The sequence below is a fragment of the Nelusetta ayraudi genome, unplaced genomic scaffold (genome assembly GCF_046127955.1).
Source record: "Nelusetta ayraudi isolate G7.1 ecotype Tasmania unplaced genomic scaffold, CSIRO-AGI_Nayr_v1 ptg000075l, whole genome shotgun sequence".
Lineage (NCBI taxonomy): Eukaryota > Metazoa > Chordata > Actinopteri > Tetraodontiformes > Monacanthidae > Nelusetta > Nelusetta ayraudi.
The window spans coordinates 2734359-2756888 of NW_027466125.1; the positions used below are offsets into that span (position 1 = coordinate 2734359).

At 43.8% G+C, this 22530-nt stretch overlaps 1 protein-coding gene across 3 annotated transcripts; it reads right to left on the reverse strand.

The window, feature by feature from the left end:
* Nucleotides 1-974: 974 nt before the first annotated feature.
* stag2b (STAG2 cohesin complex component b) lies at nucleotides 975-22452 on the reverse strand. 3 transcript variants are annotated; one of them, XM_076043462.1, is made up of 34 exons: nucleotides 22353-22452; nucleotides 20065-20192; nucleotides 19891-19972; nucleotides 19629-19772; nucleotides 19434-19530; nucleotides 19244-19320; nucleotides 18826-19030; nucleotides 17591-17742; nucleotides 16457-16530; nucleotides 16247-16370; nucleotides 15802-15900; nucleotides 14911-14990; nucleotides 14650-14757; nucleotides 14438-14549; nucleotides 14238-14355; nucleotides 14038-14141; nucleotides 12547-12639; nucleotides 12344-12433; nucleotides 12018-12221; nucleotides 11627-11697; nucleotides 11391-11478; nucleotides 11184-11264; nucleotides 10999-11091; nucleotides 10630-10804; nucleotides 10351-10490; nucleotides 10122-10223; nucleotides 9837-9985; nucleotides 9053-9181; nucleotides 8619-8845; nucleotides 6678-6930; nucleotides 5366-5473; nucleotides 5149-5275; nucleotides 4229-4306; nucleotides 975-3022 (listed from the first exon to the last, which is right to left on the reverse strand). In XM_076043462.1, the coding sequence occupies exons 2-34, from the start codon at nucleotides 20106-20108 to the stop codon at nucleotides 2999-3001; spliced, it is 3852 nt and encodes a 1283-aa protein (XP_075899577.1). In that variant the 5' UTR covers nucleotides 20109-20192; nucleotides 22353-22452; the 3' UTR covers nucleotides 975-2998. The 3 variants fall into 3 exon arrangements, with proteins under 3 accessions (XP_075899577.1, XP_075899575.1, XP_075899578.1); XM_076043460.1 differs by having other exon boundaries at nucleotides 22222-22428; XM_076043463.1 differs by lacking the exon at nucleotides 22353-22452 and adding an exon at nucleotides 21862-22111.
* Between the last annotated feature and the right edge of the window lie 78 nt (nucleotides 22453-22530).

A 22530-nucleotide genomic window follows, 5' to 3' on the forward strand; every position in this document is an offset into this window, starting at 1 on the left:
AGAAAAAGTGAGGAGCTGGAACCGCGTCTAAAAAAAAAGAATTACACTGCTTTTTTGGGAAAAGAAAAAAAGAAAAACGTTGTGACAGTTGAGAGGCGATAGCTTCCCCGCACGCGCCGAACACGTGACGCGGTGAGTGTCTTCATGTATCACACGCCGGACATGAAGAGGCTCTGTCAGGTTCTGTTCCAGAACCCCGCCACTGATGTGAGCTCCTCTTTATGAAGCGTGCACGAGTCCGACCGGCTTTCATCCTTCATCCCGGCAGCAGCGGCAGCAGCAGCGGCTCTTTGTCTCCGCAGAGGAAAAAAAAGACACTGATCCCGCAACAATGAACCCTTTTGATACACGCGGACGTAAGAGACGCAGCGTGCGGCAATGAGTGTACCTAAGAGGCCACGTGGAAGCCACTCAGGCTCAATTGGATGCATATAATAATACGACTGAGGTTCCATCTGCGTTATTGCTGTGGTTGAAATGGTCAGCCGTGGACTATACCGCCCCCTTGAGTCAATACTGTGGATTACACGTCACCCTTATTGTTAAAAATCATTTTTCTTTGATTTATAAATCCGGTGGAGCAGGCAGGCAGTTACACAATTAGGGAAATTACACGTACAAAAAAAATCTGAATATTTAGCCTTCTGTTTGCAGCTTCCCTCAAATGTTCTGCTTTAAGTTCCAACTAAAAAAAAAAGGACCAGAAAAACTCACATCCTGAAAATGAGCAAAAACAAATCAGAGTGGACCTGGCTGACGGTGTTGTCACTAACCTGGCAGTTTTCGGTGCCCCTTTGTGATATCACAAAGGGCCCGTTGATTTGTTGGCAAGCGGCAAAATGTATGGAGTTTTCCCAACTTCTGTGGAGTTTAAAATGGAAAATATTTGGTGGGTTGACGGTGTGCAGACCAATTAAACCCGGCAGCTGTTGCAGTGAGGCCACTGTGGTCGAAATCAAAAAGTGCCACGGACGAATTGTGTTGATTTTTATTCAAAAGTTACTGTCTCCAGACAAGTACAAATCAGAAAACAGTGGCTGAGAGAGGATGGGATAATAGACAACAACTTATAGTGTAGGCAAGAGTGCAGGAAAAAAAAAAACATAGAAATGGCCAGAAGCAAAGAAAAAAAAAAAATGAAAATTTGTATATATACACATGATCTAATAAGAATTTATACCAATGTAGTGGTAAGTAACAAACAATAAACAGTACTTTTTTTCCTTGAAGGAATTTTTCTTTTACTTACATAAAATAATTAGGCAAAACACATATAGGCTGTTCATCTACTTTATCACATTACAGCTGACCACCTCATGTGTCATGTTCTAAGAAGCCAATTATCCACCTTTAAACATGACTGATCCTCTGACATGGAAAATTACTGTGAGAGAAGGTGACCCTCAGAAGCATGTTTAAGGCTTATGCACGGAATGACTACAAAATAACAACCTCAGTAGACAAAACATTTCATTAAAATGTGTGTGTATATGTGTGTGTGTGTGTGTGTGTGCGTATGTGTGTGTATATGTGTGTGACAAGTACATGTCAAAATCTAAGCTTTGTCTAGCTGCCACAGCGCTGCTCAATATCTTCAGTATCGTCTGAACGACTACCTATTCCACATTTGAAATCTTGAGTTTTTATTGTGACAGGACCTTTTTTTTTTTTTTAATCATTTTGAGAAAACCTTAAAGCTGAATTTTCACAAGTCTTTTTTTTTTTTTCAATAGTTTTATCCAAACTAATTTACATGTAGGAAAAAAGGTAGAAACCTGAAGACATTATCAAGACAAAAAGGAAAAAAAAAAAAAACGTAAAAATACAAATTTAAAAATCTTCCTTGCTGCATGGCTTCACATGCTTTCATTATTTTTTTTTTTTCGTTTTACTTACATTTCTCAAACTTTGTGACTGAAGGTTGAAAAGTCGAAAATAAGAAAACAAAAGCACATATATAAAATCAGCACCAATTCATATATACCTTTTTATTTAAAATGTAGAGATACCCATTTTCAACATTATGCTGCTGGATTTGAAGAGAAAAAAAGATGTGTGATTCTTTGAAGGAGCTGCTTTCTGCCAGAGCCCACACAGTGGCACTACTGGGATAGAAACCTGTTCACCGTTAAAGCTGGGACAAGTTACTCTGCTATATAAGGGGGGTGGGCAGGGAATGAGAGGGAGGGGGGCGGGGGGGTTACGGAGTGGGAAAAATTCTTGGGCTAAGCTCGGGACTTACTGATTAACTGCGTGGTGCGTTCAGTGGACTCCGGAAATCTTCACAGCATAAAGGGATCATCAATGATTTTACGCGACATGTCACCATGTTAACCACCAGTGGTTATCAGGACCTCGACTCGGGGCCCAACAACAGGGAAATAAAAGAAACGCAAGAGATAGAGGGGCGGGGGGAGGGCGGGGGGGGAGAAAACTAAAAGCACAGGAACATAAAAGACCTCCATCCACTTGGCTAAACACAGTACAAGCAAGCTACTACAGTCTGTTTATAAATTACTACTTCACACCTTGTAACTTACTACAATTGTAAAAAGGGTTAGACATGAACAAAAAAAAAAAGTTTCTTAAGTTAAACACACCAATCCATTCCGTTTTAAAAAAACAAAAAAAATAAAAAAAAAAATAAAGGAAAGAGGAGAACAAAAGCTATTATGGATTTTTCGCTTCGTCAGAGACGTCTCGTTTCTAATAGGTTTGGAAGTGGCCTGTTACACTATTTCTCAACAGGAAGAGCTTACCCAAGATTATAAAAGTTAGATATTCGAAACAAAGTCTCTCTGAGCAAGAAACACTGAGTGTGGGGTTGTCATTGGTCCACGTAGAGTACAAGCCAGATTTTTTTTTTTTTTTTTTTTTTTCCCTGTGGTTTTGCGTCGATTTTCTTACAGAAAACACATCCGTTTCCGCATCTAAAATTCTCTTTAAATACAAAGCGCATCTTCTGTTATCCCAGCGTCAAAATTATCTGGATATTAGCTTAGAACATGGACACCCCAAGGACCTGCGAGAGAAGAGAAGAAAACAAACATGCTTTCAGAAATTTAACAATTAAAAGCCACATTTTAAACAAACAAACTGGCACTAACAACCTGACAACATTTGTTCCTTTTTTGTTGTTATGAATATGTCGCATACAGGGATGTTAACGATGTGTCCATTCTCGATTAATTGTCAATTAAGAATTTAACAGACTGAATTAAATTAGTCGCAATTAATTGAACATTTTTTTACATGGCTACTTAATATCATAATGGTGTAGTGGCAGGAAAGAGCAATTAAGCTGTAGATACTGTGATGGTCATAATACACATACAACAAGTCACTTTTAAACAACTTAAAAAAAATAAAACTAAAACAAGTTGAGATGTGACCCATTAGAAGTCAACTTAAAGTCAGAGGATAAATGTTGAGCGTGTTTTTATTGTTCTCTAATGTAAAAATGGGACACAATGGACCCTCAACATTATTTAAGGGTTAAATAATGTCTTCCTTACACATTTTTCATTGTGAAATTTAGGTTCTCGGGAAAAATCACCGCTTGTCAATTAATCGTCAATCGATGGATAAGGTCGGTCCACTAACTAAACTAACAAACTAAATTAGGAACCATTAATGAATTATTGATCATTTGCATCCTAGTTGCATATTATCACACTTAAAAAAAAAAGAACAGGCATCAGCACCTGCAGTTGAAACTGCACACTGACTGACCACAGCGGATATTTACTATTTTATCCTATGACATGTTAAGTGCAACCAGGTGAATGCAAAATCAATGTCAACTTGTAACGACAAGTTCTTTTACCATGTTAAAAAAAAAAAAAAAAAAAAAGAAGAAGAAGAAAGAAGACAATCACTGGTTGGCAGAAACACTGCATTTTCCAGTGACCTTCACATTTTGGGCTTGATTAGCCAGCAATGTGTTCTCAAATGATGACAAGTTATTTCCACAAGCATAATTAGCAAGTGTTGCTCTGAACTGTTACTCTTGGCTCTGAGACACGCGGGCCGCTGCCGCTGACGAGTAGAACTTATCTCGACGTTACGCCTCATAGAGAAAAGTGCAACAAAAACAATCTGGCTGGAACTGGTCCGTCTGTTTTCCTGCAATAATCCCTCCATGTCTTGGCAACTTTATAATTACAATGCGTCATCAACCGATGCATGAAAACTTGAGTGGAAGTGAGAGAGGGTCGACGTTTCTTACCGACTCATCCATGATGGATGCAGGGTCAAAGTAGTCTGGCTTGAGCTCAGACCTCTCACGGCGGTTCTTTGATGGCGGCTGCAAGACAGAGAATCGTCTTTAGGGTCGACACGTTAACCTGCCGGCATCTTAGAGGTGCTTCAGCAAAGAAAATCTACGTCAAGTCAGGAAAAATAAACTAAGCTAAACTTTAAGCTAAACTTTAGGTTTTAATTTAGAGGAAGTGAATGAATAAAAGAAATAGGCAAGCTGATTTTTTTGCAACAAGAAAATCCAACAAACAATTTGGAGAGGATGGACATTAAATGGACTCTGTCGATAATGAAAAGGGAACCGAGCGAAGTGGTCCGATTTCCTGCGAGATTGAGCGAAGCCCTGCTGAGGCTTCCAAGACGGACAAATGTCATAAATTCAAATTTGGTTTTCATTCTTGCCGTCTGAGTAATTGCTCAGATAAATAACCACTGTCGTCTGATGTCGCTCAAATAATTGCGAGGCATTGCTGACATTGAGCATTACCATGTATGCATGGGTAAAAAGTGGCTATTGTCAATTTTCCTCCTGCAACTGTTCAAAGCTTCTCACAATTATTTTCCAGTGGTTTTTAAAAAAAAAGACCAAGTGAAGGCAAAAATTCAGGCAAACTGGTGTATTCATGGAAAAAAAGGCTGGTCGTGGTCTAGCTAATGAAAAATCTGACCTTGTCTAAATGAGTTGATTAAAAACCCATTTAGTTGTAACAATCTCAATATGCCCAAACAGTCAAAAGCTTTTTTTTTTTATTCAGGAGAGTAATATTACACCGTAAAAAAAAAACCTCAATATTCTACCCTGACAAAACATATTCAGATGCATTTCTACCTTTTTCCTCGACTGATAAACCATGAAAGAAACGCAGCGCAGTGCAGCGGATGCCTCACCAGATCAATGTCCATGGTGTCGAAGTCCATGCCTTCGTTGAGGTCGTCCATACGGCCCTCGGATGACATCATCACATCCTCCACGATGGGCTCTTCGTCTTCCTCCATAAGCCCCGTGCCACGACGACTGCAGGGACGGGCCGTGAATAGGTTATGGAGAAGGAAAAAAAAAAAAAGAAGGACTTTCTGCAAGCGAGTTCATGTGCGCGAGTCTTACATAGCATGCTGCAGATTGGTCCTGAGCTTGGCGTAGTTCATGGCTCTTTCCTGCTGCTGACGTGCCTCGTCCTGCTGTCTCTGCGCCAGCATCCACGTCACTTGGGAACTGGCGTCGGGGGAAGAAGACGAAGAGAGAAAAAAAAAAAAAAAAAAAAAACACAACAGCACAAGAGCGCATCAATTAGCAGAGGTTTTAATCCACGTGTGGCGATTCATTCATAGCATTCACAATTGCAGCGGCGGCAGCTGGCCAGGTGCCTGCGAAAAGCCAGGTTGAGTGAGTCAACTAGTCAGTCACCGTCCCTGCAGGACCAGGACTTGGCAGACGGCTAAATGCGAGAATTTCAAGTCTGGCTTGCCTCAAAATGAACAGCATATGACTGCGGGGAGGGAAAATATCCCGGTGAACTCTGTCCTAACGTTTCTTGGCTCCTATTCTGGTTCCTGATCCCATTCTGAGAGAATAAGTGATCCAGCGAACTGAAAGATTAGACTGGAAACAGGCCCGGCGAGACTTGCAAAGCCTTGCAGGATGCAAGGTGGTTACACATAATTCACTGATATCACATCTGAGGGTGTGGAAAAAAATACATAATTCCGGTCCGGAAGAACTGGCAGAATAAACAAGTTAAAAGTTGCCACGCTAAATAACAGCTTATGCTAAAACATGTTGATAGGAAGACAACCAAAATGATCACGCAGGGGGAATAAAAACGACATATTAACAAAAAACCAAGGAGCGCATAACGAAAGTGGCGTCGCATTCTTCATCAGGAAGTGAAAATGATGTGTTGCAGGGACTTGGACTCATGCAGTGACACGTCCGACCACCAGTTATGTTCGAGTCAAATATAAACCAGTCATTTTGGTCAGGAAATCTGCTGTGGAACGCTAGTTGGCGGTAAACCCCGAAGCATCTGAAACAAACCCTGAGCCTGCAGATCAAGCAATTAGATGTTTACAGCGACTACTTCCAGCTGCAGTTTGAGCCCGACAACTAGCGAAGTCAGCAGCGGCTCCTGACAAAGTTTCTCACTCTGGAGTTTACCAGTTCCAGAAAAGAGTTGGAGTCATGGTCTTTATGTAGAGCCTGTAGTGTATCGCATGGCGCACAGTGACTTCTAATCTCGTAGTTCGGTTTCTCTGCGTGACTGGCATGCAGTGACTTCTCTCATATTTTTTCTGGCAAAACAAAATTTTGACATTTTCTCTGCAATTTTAGTTCATTTTGCAGCCAAGATCCTTTCACAGTGCAAAATCCACAAAGTGCACCAGCACACCTCAGGAATGCGGCGGCGAGAGGCACATACTTGTAATCCATGGGAGTCTGATGGTGCTGAGGCGTCTGTTGATGATGCTGCGGGTGTTGGTGCGGCTGCTGCTGCTGCTGCTGCTGCTGCTGCGGCGGCGGCGGGTCGTGGGGGAGAGCGTAGACGCCCATGTAGGCGTCGTCTCGACCCCTCTTCGGGTCTCTCATGGCAGTGGATGTGAGGTGTGGGGACGGCAACATGACCGGGGTCTGCATGCTCTGCTGCCACACCTCGCTGCTGCTGCTGCTCTCTTCTGGAAGAGGGAGGGCAAGACGTCAAAGGACTGAAAGGAAACGGCCATCGCCGCCGAAAAAAACCCCGAAGCAGACTTGAAATCTCACTGGCTGCGTTTTCCATTACCGCGAGTATTGCGCAGAACCTAAATATCCTGATTAAAAACTGGTAATGGAAACACCTGAAACCTGCCAAAAGGTTTTACCGTATCGATATAGAGGTTTAGCGCAACAGTGGCATGGAAGCACTTTTTTCACATTTACACTTCAGCAGACGCAACGCAGGGGGTCACATGACCAGTTCACTTCAAGTGAAAATGGCGAACCTGAGAGAATGGCGACAGAATTTCTTTTTCTTTTTCTTTTTTTTTTACAAGTAATCAAAGACTGCAAATAGAATGTAACAACCATTCTTGACAGCAATCAACATCGAAATGCGGATTTGTACAAGGCATTTTGTCCCTCCGTCCTCCTCGCCGCTGGGTCTCGCAGGACGCAATTTTACAAGAATTACGGCTCTGATGCGCTTCGCACCATTCAATGGCAACGCCTGCAAATCGCAATTTTACTTTATGCTTTCATTTTGCAAAAAACTGCAATGGAAACGCAGCGACTGTCACTGCACTAGCATACCATGCGCAATAACCCCTTAGAGTATTGTCTTTTAGATGCTGCAATAACCTCCACTGGGTACAACTGTGCAGTGCGTCAACGTGAAATACACGTCTTGAGGTAAGTAGCCGATGCACACTGTGTCGTTTCTAGTTTACCGCCTTGGTTTATTCTGCACCTCTTCTTTTTTTTTTTTGTTCCTTTGTAAGGCACCATAGGTGTCGACAACACAATGACAATAAAGTCCATTTATTCCGAGTGCGACTCCGACAATGACGCTGCAATCAAGTTGGGAGTTTAATGCCGCGAATGTAAATGTCCTCTTCTCTTTCCTGTGTGTATCCGAACAGCATATGAATGCATCGGGTGCAGTCAGGAACACGTCGCGCGGTGTCGCGACCTCTTCAGCTCACTTCAACGTGTGGAGTTGTGGAGAGACGCCGGTGTCAGATGTAATGAAGTTTCTTGGGACTCTGTATCCAACAAGGCTGTGAAACCCCGCGGACGACAGGCCAGCAGCGCAATACCCCTGCCTGTAACTGTCACCACCACACGGCATGGGGAGATTTAAAGGGATGTTGCTCTGGTATGACTGAAATGCAATTTGGCATACTCTCAAAAGATATGAAATATAATAGTCGGGGTAAGGGGGGGGGAGGTAATCCAACAAGACAACCTAAAGATCTGTCTTCATCCCAGAAGGTCAGAGTGGCAACAATAATCTCGATGGTAAAAAAAAAAAAAAAATCAATTTAAAATTTGTCAAACGTTATTAAGTTAGAAGCAGGTCTCCGGCACACTCGTGCACATGTGCGCGCACGTAAACACACACGGGCAGATTTAAGCGACTGTGTGCGATGGGTAAGGAGGCCTCCTCTCGCCCACCATCTGCTCTTTAATCTTCCAGCCCATCAGCTCGGGCGGCTGCATTTGGGTTAATCTGGGCTCTGACTTTGTTTCGTGGCTTCGCCGCAGGGCCGAGCGATGATGTATGCCGCGATCATATGGGATCCGTTTCCCCGCGTGTTTGTGAACTGACGGGTGGAACGGGAAACGGATGGAAAGCGCCGCTGCTCGCCGCGTGTTTTCGCAATACCTTCTGGCAGCTTCCTCTTGGCCACCGAGGTTCCAGCTGTAGCAGCGGGAGTTTTTGTCTTCTTGGAACGAATGGAGGATCCTCTGCTGGAGTAGCCACTCATCACTGACATGGTATCGTCATCACCGCCGGCCTGTAGAGAATTCCTGTACGAGATGAGCGGGAGCCAGCAGTCCTCCCGCTGCAGGGCCATCTGGAACGTCATGAAGCGCTCGAGGTACATGTGGCTGGGGAGAAACGGGAGACGCGTGCGGACGTGAACAAAACGCACACGCTCGCGGGGAGCCGAGCTCGACGCACGAAAGCAGGTGTGCATTCCAAGCGGAGGCCTTCTATCAACCCCGCGCGGGCGTCGGAAGCACCAGTTGCGCCAGTTGTCCCGAACACCTGTTATGTTGGGAAACTGAAGAAGTCAGCTTGGGGTGGAAACTTACACAGTCCTCTTGTCTTGTCTCATCAGCTTGGAGGAGAACTCGCTGAGGATGTCCAAGAACGCCAAGTTGAGCGGAGGGCCTCCCTCTCCCTGGGGACTCGGATCCTTAAACGCAAACTCAATACCGTCCCTGCAAATTTCACAGACAGGGGCGGAAGGATTCGCTGTGACTGGGCGTATTTAATCAAGAATGCATCCTACATTATCAAACGACCTCTGTGGGGGATCTAATGAGGGAAGGTGTGCTTATTTATCTATTTATTCCAAACGGGGGCATTCAAACCCCAAGGTCACAAGCATGTATGAACGAGCGCTCAACATGACTGACTTCTGCTTTATTACGCCCTGCAGCCTGTCTGTGTTTTCCATTAAAAGCTCTACACTGCACTACAATAAATTAAATGACTCTTTTTTCTAAAGACCACGTCTGCAGGCTGTATCCAGGCCAACAAAAAAAAACTGCCTTTAAAACTTTGAATGTAGTTCTAATTTTAGATGCATCTTTTACATTTAACGGATGCACTTAATTAAAGACAAGAGTAAGAATAACGTCTTCTTTATATCAGCTCTAATGCATGTTGCCCAAGCACAGTTGCTGTTCTCTGCCTTTAAAAACACAGTTTTTTCTCCACATGTGAATCAGGAAAGAGGCCTTTTATCAACTGAGCTCAATAAAAACCGAGATAAACAAGAGACGATTGCACCAATTACACATCTGTTATTTAATGATATCACTGGTGTAACAGTAGTAATGGGATGCAAGAGAAGCAGAATCAGGGCCTTACTTGTGCAGCATAGCAATGGCATCTCTGGTTTTGACCTGATCAAGACCAAAGGTGAGGGAGAAGCGACGGGCCAACTCTTTGATTCCACAGAATGCGGAGGAGGAGCGGTCGAACCCGTGGCCCAGCTCCGACAGCATTTCATTGAACAGCTGTCAAAAAAAAGATACAAAAAGTGTTGTTGTTGTATTTTGTTTTTTGTTTTTTATAGAAGAAATCCTTTGGAAGTAAGAGCAATAAAATATCCTTGGCAAAAATGAAAGCGAGTGTGAGAGTGTTGACACTGACCTGCTGAAGACTAAGAATGAGTGTCTTTGCACACTGGATCTTGTCAATTTGCCGAGTTTTGCTCATAGTCTCCTTGATTATGTCACCATAATCATTGTAATACTGCAGGGGGGAGAAACAAGAGAGAAAGAAGTGAGGACTTTTTTCTCTCTAGAGTTTCACAGATGGATCTGTTGCATCAACAGTCCAGTGTGTAAATTTTTAACAAATGATTCAAAAATTGGCGAACCCTCATGTACTGCTTGAAGATGTCAGCTCCAGTCTTCATTTCAACCACACAGTAGATGATGAGCTTGCAGTAGGCAGCCAGCAGGTTTCTCCTCTTGTGCAGAGCTTCGATCTTCACGGCCTCGTCGTCCTGCTGCCCGTCTGAAGAAGACAAAGTGGGAAAATTAATTACACGACTCACAGTTCCAAGGATCCACATTGGTTGGTTGTTTATCTTTGACACGGGCCTCAACAAACACGACTTAAATCAAATCACAGGAAGAGCAGCTTGCTAAAGTACCTGTGCTATTTGTGTCGTCGTCCTGGTCAATGAAGACATGGTTCAAAATGAAGGAGAGCAGCTCCGCCTGTAGCGAGTCCTCTGGGGAATAGACCAAGGGCTCCAGGTGTTCCCTGCCTCCAGACACCATCTGGTGGCTGAAGATGAGCAGGAGATCGCAGAGGATAGTAAAAGCCTGTGTGAGGAAACAGAAACATAAAAAAAAGAGTTGAAACCCAATTTAAAAAAAACTTAATCATAAAAAAGACAATACTGTTCATTTCAGGGATGTTTTCTGGCTCTGCTTAATGAAATATAATAGGCCTCAAATGACGAGTATCAAATCTAGTTGTGGTGGGGGGGGGGGGGGGAGATGCACATGCTCATTACCTGTTCTTTGACAGCTGTGTTGACATTGGTGAGGTAGCGCTGACACATCATGCAGAATGCCCTCATTTGCTTCCTTAGAGTCACCAGGTCGTCCTGATCGAGACGGAAGAAAAGACAGAGGCAAGTTCTTAAGCATCACACGTCCACCAGCGGCGACAACAGAGCAGAGAGGTGAGCGGCCTCACCTTTCTGGAGCTGCCCTCCGATGACTTGGCCAGATGCCACAGAATCACGTAATGGGTGCACTGCAGTGAGTGGATGACTATCTGCTCAGAAGAGGGGAAAATGTACAAATGTTACTCATTTCTACACAAAAAACTGAAAACAAATGTAGCTAAATAGATAGTATACGAAATAATTTGGGACAGCTAATAATGAGCTTTGACGTTAACCTGCTCAGGCATGTCTCCGTTCTCGATGCCCGTGTTGAGAAGCTTGAAGTTGCTGGTAAAGAGATCCCACCCCGACAGGTCGTGAGCACTGCAACATAGAGACAGGAGAAGGACAGAGTCAGGGACATACAAGTGTGTTTGTATTCTGCCTTTAGGTAGGACAAAGACAATGATGTGAACGTTAATGAAAGAAATGATTACGGCGACAAGTTCTCCACAGCGAAGACGCGTCTTACTTGTGAAATGCCGTGATCCTTTTTAAAGTTGACAAAACCTGGTAGGCGTCATCGTCGTCGGTTTCTTCGCCCTGCAGAAACATTTTGTGCAACATTTAGAGTCCAGAAGTAATAGTGTGCAAAAAAAAAAGGAAAAATGGCATGAAATATTATTCTATAGCCTCTTCACAGACTGTTATACACGGCCAAGCAACAAAGTCCGCTTGGATTAGGCTGATGAACTCAAGTCAAACACAACAGGTCTCACATGCAGTGCCAAGTCTCATTTGCAGGAGACCAATTTCGCATTTCACAATGAGAAATGGGCGGTTGGTGTAAGAGGATTAGGTCCACTCCAGCAGAAGAGGGTTTGGAAAAGGACATGTTCACGGGTGCATCGTCGTCCTCTTACCTCTTGTAGGAAATCCTCTAGTAGTCTGTTGAATTTGTCCACCAGTTCGTCTAGTAGCTGGGAGCGGGCGATGTCCACCCTGTTGAAGATTGTGAATTCCTCGTTGCAGAGGGCATGGTAAGTCTTGGAGCAGGCCTCCAGAACCTCAGTGTCGGTGTGCTTCTCCACAATTTCCCTGATCTGACGCAGCAGGGACTCCAGGTGCTGGGTGGGTGAAAAAAAAGAATAAGGAAAGGATGAATGAGAGTGGCTCGGTTTGAATGAGATCATACAAGAGAAGAAAAAAAAGCATCAGTGGAATCGTTGACGTGTCTCAGAAATCTTACCTTCTCCAGACGCCCTGTTGTGTATATTTCCAGGTCAAAGAACTGCGGCAGCTGGAGCAAGTTAGTCACTTTTTCTGAGTCCACGGCATACTGCAAACAAAATAAAAGCTTATTACGGCGCAAAAAACAGCAACAAAAAGGCCCGAAACAGCCCTACAGAGGACAGTCGCCAGTGAAATGAATGCAGACTGGCTGAGACCAACCTTGGCCAGTAGAGGGGGCAAAGCCACCGCAAACAGCTCTGTCATTCTGGTTCTGTCATCCAGCTGGGTTTTCTTCTCTTTAGCAGTCATTACCTAATCAGAGATGAAACAAAAGAGATTATTTACGTGCAACTCATTTGTTTTCATGCATATGAAAGGGTTGCAAAGTAATTTTGGTTTGTTCCAAAGCGTTTTGTGCAACTTGAGAACTTCTGTTCATCACTCAGCTTTGTTTCCCAGTAACTTTAGGAAGTAAATCTGGCAACCATCAGACTAGTTTCGAATCACTCATTTGAGTAATTGCTGTTTTTGACAAGTTTAAAAGGGAAGCTGGGTAGGTTACCTTTGATTCATTATAAAAATTGGGCGCATAATATAATTAATGTGCTTTTCTTTCCCGAGCTCTCCTTACTGCCATAGTGAAAAACCTCTTCAAATGATTGTTTCCACCATCAGGATAATTTTTTCCGTGTCTGCTGTAACAGCTGGGAACTGCAAATTATCATTTCCACATATTTTTCAAAGAAAGAGGGGGGGAGGGACCTCACGTCTCGGAATGTAATTTCAAGTCGCCATCTTTCTTCAACTTAAAAGAACTTATAAGTAAAATCCGAGTACGGGCTTGGGCAGTTTCTCCTGCTGAAGTCTACTATTGGAAATAGATGCACCTGTATGAGCAAGAATACAACGGGGAGGACCTGAAGTGGAGAGACAAGGCTGAGGAAAAAGCTCAGGCCGACAGCGAGGACAAAGGGCCGGGGGCGACTTGAGCCGGTGCTGATGCGTGCATTCTTCAGCTATACGAGCTGAAATTAATTCCCTGTGCCGTTGCACATTTAAAAAGATGAACGTTTTCATCTCAAAGACATTTCTCAATCCGCAAAAGTAAGTTAATATGTGCAACATCAGGTCCTAGATTTGTGCTCCACATGGGCAGAAGAGTGCTGGAGGTTCATTCCAGGATCATAACAGTCAGCCGGAAATGCAAACTAACACTTTGTATTTCTGTCAATAGTCTTTTACATTTTAGTTTGTAATGCTGCTCGACGCAGGTAAGGAATAGATTAGGTTACAGACTGGACAATGGATGCGGCCTTGGAGGGCAGCAAGCACGGTGCACTCTGGTTGTTTGTTGGAGTTGTCTTTTTGTCAGAATGCGGCAATATAAGAAATGCATTTTACTACAACGGTCGACCAGATTCAATTGATCTTAAACATTTCAGAGGCACAAAGCTCCTCAGCACGAACAGGTATGGTAGCCATGCAGAAAATTAAAAAAAATAAAAATAAATAATGTATTTTTAACACCAGTAGCAGCAGCTGAAAGGGAAACAGACATTTGTCCGCAGTGGCAGTTTTGGTCTGTGGCAGACTGAGACAGATACAAGACAGGAAGGGCCACGGTGGAAAATAGATGGAAAATATTTTAACTGCGGTTTCACTAATCTTCATTCACCGCTGAACGCTTGCTGGCAGCGGCTCTTATCTTACCCTCTTGCCTGTTCCTCTTCCAACAGGTGGGTGGCATTCGGCAGCCTGCCGTACAGTGCACAGCATGATTTCAATCAAAGCCGTCTCTTGTCTGTCCGTGAGAGCTGCACACAACACAGGGAAAAGAAAAAGAAAAACACTCAGTTTGTGTTCATTTGCCTCATGGGAAAAGTGCAGAGATGTAAAGAGGAGTGACGTACCTTCCTCGCCTGGCAGTGGGTCATCCAGCAGTAAGCTGATCATACACTCCCAGTCCTTCAGTAGCTCTGCACCACACTCCCAGAGAGAGTCCACAAGGTAGGCTGCATGCTCATGGAGCTGGAGATATTTCCACGGTGAGTCGATGATGCTTTTTGACACCACTACAGTTTAACAGAGTACAAGGCAACAGCTGCTGTACCTCACTCTCCAGGAAAAAGAAGACAGTGGTCTTGATGAGGTTGGCATTCGGGCTTTGTCTGCCTCTCCTTTTGGGGGCTCCTTCTTCCTCGGGTTCCCGCTGGCTGAACAGTCTATGAAAATATTTCTCATTAGACGAGTATCGGGCGCAAAAACCCAAAAAAACATCTGCTTCCTTCCTGCAACCAGATCACAAGCGTGCGTGAGACGTACTTCTTGAAGAGGAACTCTCCAGCTGCGATGGCAACGGGCCTGTGCGCTGAGTAGACCAAGTGATAGACACTTTCGCAATCCTCGGGAGTCAACACTTCATCTGTACTACTGTAGAGGCAAACATTCAGTCAGTCAACTTTAGTTTTCAGAAATTTGCGAGCGTTCAAGACACTCAGGCAGCCCAGTGACATGAGGTCAACGGCATAGAAGTCGAAACGACGAAAGCGTTTGTCGAATGCAACTAAGAGCGCAGCAACTCACTTCAACACCAGGGTGAGTAATTTAATTGCTTGCACTGCAACGTCGTACTCCTTGTCAAGAGTCATGGAGACGATCCGGTCCTAAGAGAGGAGACACGTACAAGGAAAGAAAAGTCAAGCTGAGAAACGACAACAAGCGCAGCCGAGGCATCACCAATACGTCTGTTTACATGTATACCAACTTCCCACCTGCCGGCAAATAAAGTTTTTCTATAACTAATGAAAATGAATGTGACATTTTTCCCAATTTACATGCAGCTGCCCATTTGCTGCAAGACTTAGCAGTCGGCACAGACGACTTGGCCTTGTGTTGTTCCTCTGCTAAGCTGCGGTCATGTGCGTGCGCTCCTCGCAAACTATTTTCCAACTTTGGCTTCACGTCGTTCTAAAGGTTATTCGTTCTCTCCGCTGTGCGTGAGTCGCGTCTGCGGTGCTCAATTAATGCAGCAGGTGGGCGACATGCTAATAAGGGAGCCACATCAATGCCACCACAAATCAGACTGGAATTTTGGATGTGGGTGCGAAGCAGCAACTGGTGGGAGGGGCTTGTCCTGGGAGCCATGTAACGTGACGTGACAAGCACAATCTTTGAAGCTTTCAATATGAAGAATGAAGAGGAAACTTTTCAAGGTCCTGCAGGTTTCACCCAAACATTTCTCTGATGATAAACACAACCAGGCATTTCTGGGATGAAAGCGATCTAAACCCAACCAACACTGACGTATCTGCCACAGCTTGAAAAAAACAAAACCATGAGCTGTATGAAAATAGCAAAACTGTCACATTTGCAAAAAAAAAAAGGAAGAAATTGAACGTGTGTGTAAAAGGCTAATTGCTCCCCAAGAAAGTAAGTGGTGTGTTGTTCTGAGGTTGTCCAGCAGGTGGTGCTAACCTTGAAGCGACTGGTGAAGAGCTCCAGTCTTGCATTGAGCTCTCTGTTGTAGTAGAGACCCTGCAGAGCTGTCAGACACTTCAGACGTACCTCTCCTTGCTGCGAGACAGGAGAACGGGGAAACAGGAGAACGGGGAAAGAAACGGTGAAGCACGCAGGTACAATCAGCAGCGGTTGTGATATTTATTACGGGACATTAGATTACATGAAGAGGCTATTAAAAATTAGCCGTCCTGTGGCCTTTTCTTTACACAGGTCTGTTTGAATCGATGCTTAAAAATGTACTGTGCTTAGGTTTACGACGTTACTGAACTCCACAGTGATGCAATCTAAAAGAAACCACTCTGCCACTCTACCACAAGGTCTGATAGGGAAAATAGCCAAAAGCAAATATTCCATAGACATACGGGGGAACAACTAGAGCTGAAACAATCTCATGACCTACCTTGTCGTGCATTGTCCAGCCCACATACTTTAGATAGCTGTCGTTGAGGAAGGCATCGCTGTAGAGTTTCATCCACACTCCAATCTCTTCTATACAAATGGCCCTGATTTCTGCTATTGAATCGCTGATAGTGGAACACAACATACGGTTACTGGCAACTCAAAGTGAAGGAGGGTGAATATTAAGTGCTCCTTTATATGTAATGCATACCGATATCTGTGGACAAACACTCCTTTGAAAATGGCATTCATCATGTTTTCAATCTCGTCCTGGTTTTCTTGGAGCTGAAATCAAACGGCGCAACATTAGCACAAGGACTCGTCCATGAAAATACATGTGAGGCCAAACACAAAGCCTGAAGTGAGGGAAGGGATAAAGGACGAGGAGAGCGAGCGGGGCTTTCGCATTACTAGAAGTGTGACAGCCACTCTGACACCATGTTGTGGCTGCAGCGAGCGAACAGATGGACGCCCAGTGGGACCTGGTGTTATATAACCTCATAAACTGACACGGCGAGCTGAATAACAACCAGCAATAACACAGTCATTGAAGGTTAATTAGCTTCCAGGATGAAAGATCTATCACTTTTAAAATAAAAAGATTTGTGGCGACTCAGAGTTGAATTCAACTTTCAACAAAGTGTAAAACTGGGCAATGTGTCATCGTGTTTACTTAGAGATTTGCTGTTTTGCTTTTGAAAACGAGAAGCAGCAAATGAAACTAGTTCAGCCAGCGGTGCAGTGATTGGCAGGAAACATTTTACTGATCACTGATTTAAAATTGTATTTCAAATAAATCAGCAAAATGAATGAAGTCATTGAAGGAGCAGAATGGAAATTAAAAAAAAAAAAGAGCTTGCAAAATTAGCACTGTCCCACACATGCTTCTTGGCATTAAGTTTATAGTGCGGCACAATTATTTATTTATTTTGTTACTTGTACAGTAATATTTTCCCTGGCTCAGAATCTGCCACGGTGGTTCATTTCCCTAATGCACAAGGCCACGTGCGTGCACGCTGTCTGAACTTTCAAGCAAACAGTATTTTAACACAACCTTGTGGCTCGAACAAATCAAATCAATGGATTAGCCGACCTCAAAAACTGCTGCAAACAAACGATTCACTTTTGTGACAAGCTGAACACAAGCACATCAGTGAAAACTTGCAGCGAGGCAAATCGACTGAAAGAAGTCAGGGCCCAAAGAAAACAGCATGAAAACACCATGCTGCGCAGCAGTGGTGGAAATCCATCGAGTCTTCCGCTTGGCCACTGGTTTCCAGGGCGAGTGGGGGGGATTGTGACTCAACACAATGCAAAAGTGTTTGACTGAGTAACTGAGTCGTACCTCTTTGCGTTTCTGCAGCAGCAGCTCCAATCTGTCGTTGGCTCTTTTGGCCACCATTTTATTCCTCTCCGCTTCATACTGACGCTGGGTGTTGTCCATGTTGATGCTGAGGTTGAGTGCTACATTCACCAGGGCTGTCATCAACTTCATGGCTGCCAAAAACACAAGCACCATTGAGAAATACAAAGCAACCCTCCAACTGCCATAGCCACAGGGCTGGTTGACAACAAACGGCTGAGAAAAGTGACTCGCTGTGAAAATAAAATCCAACAACTAGAAACCTTCACGTGATTTGTTTGTTATTTTTATAATCACTGTATTTTTTTTTTTTTTTTTTTACCAAAACACATACAATTTAGGTGGTTGACTCTCTGACTACTTTCACCTGATGTAACAAATTTAAACGATAGACATTTCTTTCTAAAGAAGGGGAATTATCAGCATTATCTGAGCAATATAAAAAATGAAAGGCTCAGGGAATCAGAAGGTGAGCATGTGAGTGACTGAGAGAAGATGCCACTGTTAACTGAAATAATAAAAAAAATCTTCAGAGCAGAAAACTACAATTAAACTACAATGTCTAATATATGAGGGGTGAGTCTTCTGTGGAAGGTGGAACACTTTAGACTGCTCAGGTTATGAATATTGTGAAAGAAGAAATATCTACATTAGGGATGCAAATAATCGATTATTGACAGACAGGGGATGAAAATTCAATTGGATTAAATTACGTTAAATATAATTAAGTGCACATTCATTCATTCATTCCAGTTAAATGGTGGTGTAATGCCCCTCCAGTCCTGCGAGGGCACCATTCTGTTGAGCACTGACGTACTCGAGTGCAGTGTGACATCATTTTAAGGTGCTTAAATGCAATTAATGTTTCCTATGCCACAACTTATTTTGCTTAGGTTTTTTTGTTTATCCTTTATTCAAACCATATTTTGTGATTAATTAATTAATGACTGACTGAATAATTTGCATGTCTAGTCTAAAAGGAAACATAATTCAGGAATCTATTCCAAGACAGTCAAGCTTGTGAGACACACAATAATGTGAGGTGCGTCAACATACTTAAATCTACCAGAGAAGACCCAGTAACTTCATATCACAAGCAGAGCTTAGAGGCGTTAAAACTTTTAACCTATAGAATTGAGCGTTACCGATTTAAAAAAAAGAAAGAAAGAAATGGTCAAACAGTGCAGACTCGGGAGCGTACACACAACTCGTCTTACCGGCCAGTGTCGAAGTGTGTCTGAAGGCTCGCACTTGAGAGTCCGACAGGCCGGTGAGGAGAGAGATTACGGTGTCCATCATGTACTCATCATAGATGATACTATATTGACACTGGCGCACCAGCACCGCGATGAATTCGCAAAAGCTTGATTTGAACTTCTTCCACTGAGGCCCTGCTATGGTTAGAGGGTAGTCGCCGCTATCCTGCAGAGGTCACACAACAAAACAAACACTGTCAATAAATGCATAAACACGTTAAGACATTTTTACATTGGAGGAAGCATCAACTTACTCATGTCTATTAAGCTGTATTTGGCACATAGCTTCTTTAACACCAAAGGTTCTAATCTATCATCATAACAACACAGCCATTTACAAGGACACTACATTATCATTCGTGTGCATGGCCAAGCATACCTCATCAAATTCCTCTGTCATTCTTCGGATGATCTCCGAGTTCTGCATATTGCGAAACATTTCACCACTGACAACACCTGGCATAAAAAAAAGAGGAATAAAAGAACAGATTGATGAAGCAAAAACACAATCTGAGGTACACACAATTCATTTCACTATTATGTAAACGGGTGCAAGGAACATTGCCTACCTTTGCAGCCTGAGCACTGGATGAAGAAATTGATGAGATCTAGTAGGGCAACATCTCTGTCATGTTTGTACGACTCAATCCAGTCATCAACAACAGACTGCAGGAGGAAAAGAAAATGAGAAGAGAAGAAAGCGATTAAGAACACAGCTGCGAGAACTGATTTGCTGAATGTTGCAAACAGACAGCGGCAATTACCTGCATGGCACTCCTGCCCAGCTTCACCACCTCAAACAACATCATGTTTTCCATGCCATTTTCCTGGTGGTGGCCATTTATCCGGCCAGCTCCTTTCCCTCCTTTGCCTTTCTCGCCCGCACCCTTTTTCCCCTTCTTCCCACCCTGGAACAGAAAAGTTTATGCAGTGACTGAACCGGCTAAACACACTGAGTGCACTTACAACTGAGAGCTTAAAAAAAAAAAAACACTAACATCTGAAGGCACCATGAGTTTCCCTCACCTTTCCTTTCGCTGCAGTTGTACTCCTGCCATCGAGGTCTTCAGAGAAGTCTGTGTCTGATGAGAAGCGGGTGTCTGTGTCCCTGTTGAGCGCCAGAAAAAAATAATAATTTAGAGGAAACCTCCGACGAACCCTCGTTTGGGCTGTGAAATTCCTGCAGAAGCAATCACTTACTGAGGGAAGGGGAACTCGGATGGTATTTCTGGTGCTGCTATCATTTTTGTAACATCTTCTGGAGAACTTCAACTAAAGACTGGCGTGTAATCTTCAAGCAATACCAGACAGGGCGGCTTGCATGTGACCTGAAATTTGGAAGAGCATTTTTATTTTTATTTTTTAGATCTTCACATAACATAAATAATAAACACAAACACACACACACACTTAGTATAGTGCTGCAACAGAAGAAATTGTTATTGGAAGCATTTCAATGAGAGAAAAAAATGCTTCACATGGTAACAGGGGGCGGACACGAATGGATGTCACAGTCAGCTGTCTAACCATTGGCTCCCTCTTTTTCTCTGCTCCCCTCGGTATACATTCATCGTCACGCGAGGGAAACTGGAGTGTCTTCCTCAATGGCCAAATATGGCACTGCCCTATTACGCCCCGCTCAGGTCTCGACCAATCAAAATACAGTATCAACATCAACAAGATGCTGCAGGCCACAGAGAAACTATGGCATGGTTTTGATGTGTAGATCAGAGCCACAGACGGGGGAAAAGAGAGAGCGAGAGCGAGAGCGAGAGCGAGAGAGAGAGGAACGTGTGATTAATTTCTTATCTGTGTATTAAGTAAACACGCGCTTTCAATACGCGGAAGTCATATGCGTCATATGCATAAGGTTAAGAGGTCTCGAGATTACACACATTCTCAGCACTGAATAGTGTTTCATTTAAGCACATGAGGTGCACACAGTGAACGCTGGGATCAGGTAAAACCTGCCATTCCCAACAACGCTGCCGTTTAACAGGAGCGGAATTACGGTTGCGCTTTTTTCCCCCGCACGTGTATCTGGTGTGATGTGATTTATTGAGGAGATTCCTCCTAAACGACAGTCAAATGCAAGGATTCACGAGGGAAAGATTCAGTACAACGATCAACTTTGAGCAGCCAACACCGGCAAAAAAAGAAAAAAAGGAAAAAAAGTCGGTGAAGATACATGCAGCATCAGCAGTATTCCCGAGTTGCTAACAAGCGACTAAGTTGTGGCTTCGCCATAATATGACACATTTAGTTTATTTGATTCGTTAAGACTTTTATCCATGAGCAACGGGAGGGTACAGCTTGACCACACGATGGGAATCGATGGGTGTAACGTTATCCTGAAAAGTGGCGCCAAATCGGGCAGAATATCTCGTTAAGTTGTTGTTGCGACACGACACTGCGAGACCGTCTAACCGGTGAAATTCCCAAAACTAGCGGCGCAGAACTCGTCCAGTCAATTTTGAAACAACACACCGGAGCCGGTCCCTCCAACAACGCCGACACTACATCGCTCTTCGTCGGCTCCTGTCAAAATTGATGCCGATGCGCTGCTAGTGCTAGCCGTACAAGCTAAGCGGTCGAGGATTTTTTTTTCGCGTCTTTACTCAAGCATCGCCTTGGATTAAATTGTTTACTGAGCATGAAAAAAATGTATGCAAACAATCCACCAAGACCTAAAGGGTGGAATCCACCCGTGCATTGCATTACCGACAACTATCGAAAGCGAGGGGCTATTTCCTGGCGCTATAGTGATTGAACCAGAAAAACAAAACAACGCAAGCCCAACTGTACTAGCGCATGCTAAGTGGGGCCAGAACACATTTACGCTGGTCACGAATGTTTGAAACTGATGTTACCACCCCTCATTGAGCATCAAGGGAGTTAGTACTTTATCCAAATACAAGCCATGAACAAACGCACTTATTAAAATAAAAATCACAAACTCCCAGTAGTTAGCTATGCTAAAGCTACGGCTAACGTTACCGTAAAAAAAACATCACGTCCTTGCGTCCTCCATCTTGCCTCGGGAGATCCAGTACCGTATTGCATAAGCAACCAACACTTTGTTTACAAATATTTTAAGTAAAATTGAGTCGCTTTAAAAAATATAGAACACGATGTTGGCCCGTAATGTACGGGTTTTGAGGGACGGACATTAAAACTAGTTCGTTAGCTTGCTAACAACCGAAGTAGCCGTGAACCGCGAGCTAGCAAAGCGACTTGGCTCACGCACACATCCGCGCTTCTGGGCTTCTCTCGCGCTAGCCTTGCTAGCCGGACGGCTAGCAAAATACAAATCAACTAACTTCCAGATAGCTCTCCGCCATTTTACAGCTAACTTACCTTGTTGACAAATGAAGCCACGGCAGAGTCGCAACTTTTGCTATTCTTGTGCGGCCCCCGGCTGGATCCCAAAATAATTCTGCTAAGAGTTTAAAAGTCGCGGTCAGAGGCTGTTTCGGACGTTCTCTCACCCCGCTTGCTCCGTAGTTCGGTTTGTTGTTTCGACGACCGGGGAGGAGGAAATCCTGGTGCTGAGCTACCACCTAGCGGCCACATTCCCTGCCTCTTAAAAAAAACGGCTAGCAACGCGACATCTACAGGTCACTCGCGGGTATTGCAACTTATACATGCGTACCTCGTTTTACACGG

Coding starts and splice junctions, on each gene's coding strand:
- stag2b (XM_076043462.1), bottom strand. CDS start 20,108: ATGATAGCAGCACCAGAAATACCATCCGAGTTCCCCTTCCCTCA. Junction 11,265..11,390: donor ACGGAGACATGCCTGAGCAG/GTTAACGTCAAA, acceptor TCTTCTGAGCAG/ATAGTCATCCACTCACTGCA. Junction 11,092..11,183: donor CGGAGGGCAGCTCCAGAAAG/GTGAGGCCGCTC, acceptor CGTCTCGATCAG/GACGACCTGGTGACTCTAAG.